Source organism: Furipterus horrens, unplaced genomic scaffold (assembly GCF_987537825.1).
Source record: "Furipterus horrens unplaced genomic scaffold, mFurHor1.1.pri manual_scaffold_12, whole genome shotgun sequence".
In the NCBI taxonomy this organism is placed as follows: domain Eukaryota; kingdom Metazoa; phylum Chordata; class Mammalia; order Chiroptera; family Furipteridae; genus Furipterus; species Furipterus horrens.
The window spans coordinates 88,031,137-88,037,136 of NW_028327182.1; the positions used below are offsets into that span (position 1 = coordinate 88,031,137).

General features: G+C 38.8%; 1 protein-coding gene across 1 annotated transcript in view; it reads left to right on the forward strand.

Moving 5' to 3' along the window:
- VPS37A (VPS37A subunit of ESCRT-I) overlaps nt 1-4,545 on the forward strand; it is a 28,181-nt gene extending 23,636 nt beyond the window's left edge. Inside the window, exons 10-12 of the mRNA XM_090258895.1 lie at nt 837-980; nt 2,319-2,399; nt 3,948-4,545. Coding sequence (XP_090115021.1) covers nt 837-980; nt 2,319-2,399 — 225 coding nt within the window. The 3' untranslated portion in view covers nt 3,948-4,545. The remainder of the gene's footprint in view (nt 1-836; nt 981-2,318; nt 2,400-3,947) is intronic.
- Nucleotides 4,546-6,000: the final 1,455 nt, after the last annotated feature.

Here is a 6,000-nt window from a genome sequence, read left to right on the forward strand (position 1 = left end):
TTGAAAATATTTGGCCACATATGGGAAGGTATATTTCTGCACAAACTGTTGCTTTGATCTCTGTGTCTCCTCTTATCAGCACCACACTGTTTTAATTACTGTAGCTTTGTAGTAAGTTGAAATCAGGAAGTATGGATCCTCCAACTTTGTTCTTTTTCAAGATTGTTTCGGCTGTGTGGGATTTCTTGAGATTACATACGAATTTTAGCAGGGATTTTCATATTTCTGCAAAAAATCAAAACAAAAACCACCATGGAGAGTGTGATAGGTATTGCTTTAAAACTCTAGATCATTTTGGAAAGTATTTTCTTCCTAACAATGTTAAGTCTTCACACCCATGAAAACAATGTCTTTCCACTTTTTTATGGCGTCTTCAGTTTCTTTCACAGTGCTTCGTAGTTTTCACCTCTTTGGTTAAATTCAGTCCCATGGCTTTGGTCATGTTTTGTTTATTAGATATGAGTCACTAGGTCCAGCCCACAATAAAGGGGAGGAGGATTACACAAGGGCAGGAATACCAGGAGTTGGGGTTCGTCGGGGATCATCTTAGAGGGTGCCTGCCACAGTGATCTGAACACTGAATTTCAAGAGAGGACAGTGATTTGCCCCATTTCTCTTATTTTAACAGTTTGCAGCCAATGAGTTGCTTTCTCTTGTGCTAGGTGTCCACCTGTACCCCAAAGCTGAGGGCCTGGGTGGGAGCAGAGTTCCTCCGAAAGGGCCTGTGTAGCACATGTAGCTAGTATCTCCTCCCTGCCTCTGCCACGTTTTCTTTCTCTCTGGGGACTCCTCCTGATCAGCATAAACTAATAACAGTGCTTGATTTCTATTTTCAGAGCTGTAGTGCGAGCGCCCTACAGGCAAGACTAAAGGTAGCTGCGCATGAAGCTGAGGAAGAATCTGATAACATTGCTGAAGATTTCTTGGAGGGAAAAACTGAAATAGATGATTTTCTGAGTAGCTTCATGGAAAAGAGAACAGTATGTAACCCTCTTCGGTTGAGGACAAGTGACAGCATAATATGAATTCAGTGTGTTCATGAGTGAAAAAAATGTTAGCACATTACTGAGCTGGAGTTTTGAGTGCCACGAAAGGAAACTGAAGAGCCTCTATGAGAATGGTAGCAACATCCTACTGTCACTTTAAACCTGCTTGTTGTGAGTACACAAGCAGGTAAATCAAATAATAGCTCTGTTTCGGAAATGATAGTGTCTGTATCATTCTGTAGTAAAGCTCGTAAACCAGCGCGAGCGTAGCCCTTAATCGCTGTACTATACTCCTGGATAACCTGCTTCATAAGCTACTTTCAGAGAGAATAAGCTATAGAGATTAATTGTTTAAATATTAAGAACATTCTGAAATAGTTGCTGTTTAATTATTATTTCCATTATATTTAATAACAAAAAAAAAGTCTGCTTAGCAATATTGTACCCTTTGATGGAATCCTATATATTTACCCAATTTCTCTGAAACCTCACATTTTAAAAATAACCTTTTGGCCCTGGCCAGTTTGGTTTGGTTGGAACAGCATCTGGTAATTGAAAGGTTGCAGGTTCAATTCCCAGTCAAGGCACAGGTTGTAGGTTCAATTCCCAATCAAGGCACAGGTTGCGGGTTCAATCCCCAGTCTGGGTGCATATACGATCCCTGGTCTGGGCATATACAGAAGGCAACCAATTGATGCCTGTCTCTTGCATTAATGTTTCTCTCCCTTCCTCTCTCACTCCCCTTCTCTAGAAGCAATGAAAACAATGTCCTCGGGTGAGGATAAATAATAATAAATAAAAATAACCTTTTCTCATTAAACTTTGTAAAACATATGTGCTATGTATATATATATACACACATATATACACCTGTCCTGTTCAGGGACGGTGGGACAGGTTTTTTTATCCCCAGTTTCCATGAGAGAAAGTTGAAGTTCAGGGACATTAACAACTATGTTATAGTATTAGTAAGCCATTGATAGTTCATCTCTTGTTCTTTGCTCTCTGTAACTGTACCTTGGAATTTTTATTTGTTAACTTTCCTCGTTAACAATGTTAGGGTTTATTTTCTTATTTTTAAAACACAGATATTTGATATTACATAATCAGAGCTAATATAAAGCATCAGTTTTACATTCTGGAAGTTTATAGGTAATGGTTATTTGCCAAACAAAATTAATATTTAGTTCTTAAATTCTGAACTGTTTTAAACATTCAAAACTTAAGTGTAAACAGATTAAAAGAATCATACTTAGAATTCTGTCATACTGTAGGAACTAGTAGGCAAACTGCTGGAGAAGTGACTGATATTTAAAATAATTTACCTTCTAGATTTGCCACTGTAGAAGGGCCAAAGAGGAGAAACTTCAGCAGGTGATAGCGATGCACAGCCAGTTCCATGCGCCATTGTAGGTAAGTCACATGCCTGACGGTTTGCGTCTCCAGGCCGTTGCGTGGCTGCCTTTCATTTAATTACCGAGCCTGTGCCGCCAGCGCTGAGCATAACACTGTCATTCTAGCACTTATGCGGTGCGACATGTGGAATATCTTCCATTAGGTATTAAGCATAATTAGCATGGAGCCAGTGGAAATCTTTTGGGTATTTTCTCAGTTTGTTGGCTTAAATGAAGTGTTTTTTTCAGCATTTGATAGCTACTTATGAATCATAAGCTGTAATTAGTTCCTTCTCTCGGCTAGCTTGCGGCGTGTACCATATCCTCAGTAGTCTCCTTTGTCATTTCTTCCAGCCTGTCTCATTCCCATCTAACACCACGATTATTCCAATGATATTCTGGCCCGGCCCCTGCCTTCAGAGTTTCCCCTTCCTGCGAAGGACTGACAGGCTCATCTTCCTCAAGTACCACTGTGTGATGTAATTCCTCTGCTCTAGAGCCCATACGGGCCCCTAGACATGACAGGATCGATGCCATCTTTTTCTCTGTGGTTTAAGGCTTCTGTAATCTGACACACAACTGAGATGGTCCGTTGTAGTTTTCCATTTTTCCCTTACATTGCCTCCGTGTCGTGTTCGTTCGTCTGCTCCGTGTTTTTCTTTATGATTTTCCTTGCTCTCAAGACAGCCTTCCTTTTCCTCTCCGTCTGCCTTGTTCAGGGAGCGATTTGGTTGTAAGAACTAATTCCCACCCCAGGGAGAATTAGTAAGTAAGAAGCTGTGATACCGGGTAGTGCTGAGCCAAACATAAGAAAGTATGGCTCTGTCATCCGAGAGTGAAAACGTGACTAGCGGCCACAAGAGTCAGAGCTGCCCCTCGTTCTCACACCCTTTCCAAGACTGCTGGTTTCTCATTCCTGCATCTGTTTTTCTCTGCGGAGAGCCTTTCTTTGCTACATGCTCAGCCATTGCTGCCCGCAGGCCTGACCTTAACAGCACAGGCAGCCCCTGGAGGCTGACAAGGGTCTCACTACAAATCCCTGAGAGAGAGGCTGGCCCAGGTGGGGTGTGTCCATCCTGACTCAGCAGTCTGGCTTGGAGATTGACATCATGTGGTCCTCTGCCCCCTCGCCTGGGCTGAAGGAGTGGACTTTGAGAAGGGAGCATAAGAAGGTCCCTGAAAGGGAGGGCAACCCATAGGGAAGGAAGGAACAGGCATTTCTATCTCCTGTTCGTCTGCCCCTTCTCTCAATCTAGTTGTGTTTAAGATTAGTGCCAGTGTTGAATTATTTTACATCTTATTTAACAAATCATACTGTCAGTCCCTGAGGGTAAGGGTTGATTTTTAATATTAAATGGGCATTTCTCACAGCTCGAGAAGACAACAACAGGCATTAAGTAATTGCTTATTTATATGAACGTGCTAGAATCCTTTCCCTACCCCTTTTCCCTCATGATCCAGTTATCTTTTTATAGGTCAGTCTTAATGGGAAGAGGATGGAAAGGGATAAACATTTATTATCTTAAATTAAGTCTTAGGGTTTTTCTTAATTTTCTTTTCTTTCCAGATTTTCCTGAAAAGATGAACTGCCAAGAGAGGAATGGGATACATAACTAAGCACATTTATATTTATGATTTGCAAATTGGCATTCATTACAGCAGCTGAATTCATAGATATGCTATATAGATTGTATACAGAACTGAGACTGATTTTGTACAGATCAGAATAATTACTATGATCTTGACTTTGAGAAATTTTTCTGCACTATTTGCACTAAAAATGTTTATTTATTATGGATAAACCCTATCGTATTTAAGTTCCACTGCTGTTCCTCTCTTATTATTGATTAAATAATTATGCATGTAATTTAGCTAGTTTAATATTTTATAAAATTACTTCATTTAAATTTGTATTTTTAATTTGACTCTGCCTCATTTCTTTATCAAAAATGGTTTGTTTAGATGTTTTTCCTCCCAAACTTTTATGAAAAGTTACTATTTCCAACTGTAGAAAAACTTATTTTTTTTCTCATTCTTTCTGGATAACCAAACTTTCAGAAACAATCTTTTAAATATTCCTAAGTGTCAGTAAACATTAAACCTGCCAATGTGCCATCTCAAGAAAGTAACTTTTAATATGTACAATAAATCAAAAGAATAAACCAGCTGCTTTTATATACTGTTTTATTTTTTAAATTAAAGATGCATTTAAGAAGAAATAGAGGTATAGTAGTCCCTCTCTATATCGCGGTTCACTTGTCACGGCCTCACCGTATCGCAGGATTTTTAAAAATATTATACTTAATTATTTATCTCAGATTTTTCACTATTGCGGGATTTTGCGGTACTGTATACGTATGTTGTTAAAGTTACGTAGGTTTAAGAGTGTAGAATATGTTTAAGACCATAAGTAGTGTTTATAGAAGTGTGGAAAAGGTTAATAAGGGACTGGGAACGGTTTATAAGTGTGTGGGAAAGGTTAATAAAACCTTAAAATATATATAAATACAAAAATAAATGTAAGTAAGGTTCCTACTTCATGGATTTTCACCTATCGTGGGGGAGGGGGTCTAGAATGTAATACCCATGATAACTGAGGGAATACCGTAAATAAATATTTCACCTAGTAGGAAAATTGCCATTCACTTAAATTAGTCCTACATAAACATTCATGCTAATATTTTAATATAAGTATGTGATGTGGGTGGATAAGGATAGGCTGTCTAAATTACTAATGTTAAACTTAAAAATCATCTTTGTTAATGAATAGCTTATTCAGGACTTTAAAAAGTCAATGAAATTTTTATTGTGAGTTAGTTTTTCATAAGAGAAAACTGTAGTAATAAATGAAATTAATATTTAGGAAGTTGAATTTTAATTAATTGAATTTTCCTCTTAGCTTGAATTATATTCAGCAGTTTGCTTCTATTCCATATTACAGAATAAACACATTTTATGGGTAGCTGTGAAAGCTAAATAAGGAGGAAATTCTTGAGCTGTATCCCTGAGGCTTGGGAAAGCAGTATCTAGGTCACAGAACAACCTCATGCATCCCTTTGTTTAAATCTCATCCCAGTAGGATTGCCATTTCACATGCCAGCATACAGCACAGTTTTGTCTCATGTTTCTGTTCACCTATAACATGTTTTTGGCAATAGAGCTTTAGGAAAAATAAAATTATTTTCTTAGACTTGAAATGTATTGGATACTCAGTCTTTGCTTACAGAATGGCAAGTAGTCACATGGGCTATGAAGATAAACTGGATAAAGAAATCATCTTGTATTCATCACCTGTCTTCCTCACACTGTGCTAAGGGTGTGCCATTTGACCTTCAAAATGACCCGACGAGGAAGGTATAATAATTATGCTGGATTCCTAGATGCATGAGGTAAGTGTTTCAAGTTTGTGGTGGACTCTTCAGGTATTGAGAGACTTTCTGTACTGCGCCAGCCAGTGGACCCTCAGCCGCCTCTGCAGTCCCTGCGGGGGGGGGGGGGGGGGGGGTAGTCCCCTTCTGCAGACAGGTAGCTTTCTTATAAACCAGGAAGATCCCAGAACGAGACACCAGAAAACCAGAGCCATGCTAAAAGGACATCAGTTCCTTTGACCGACTAATTTT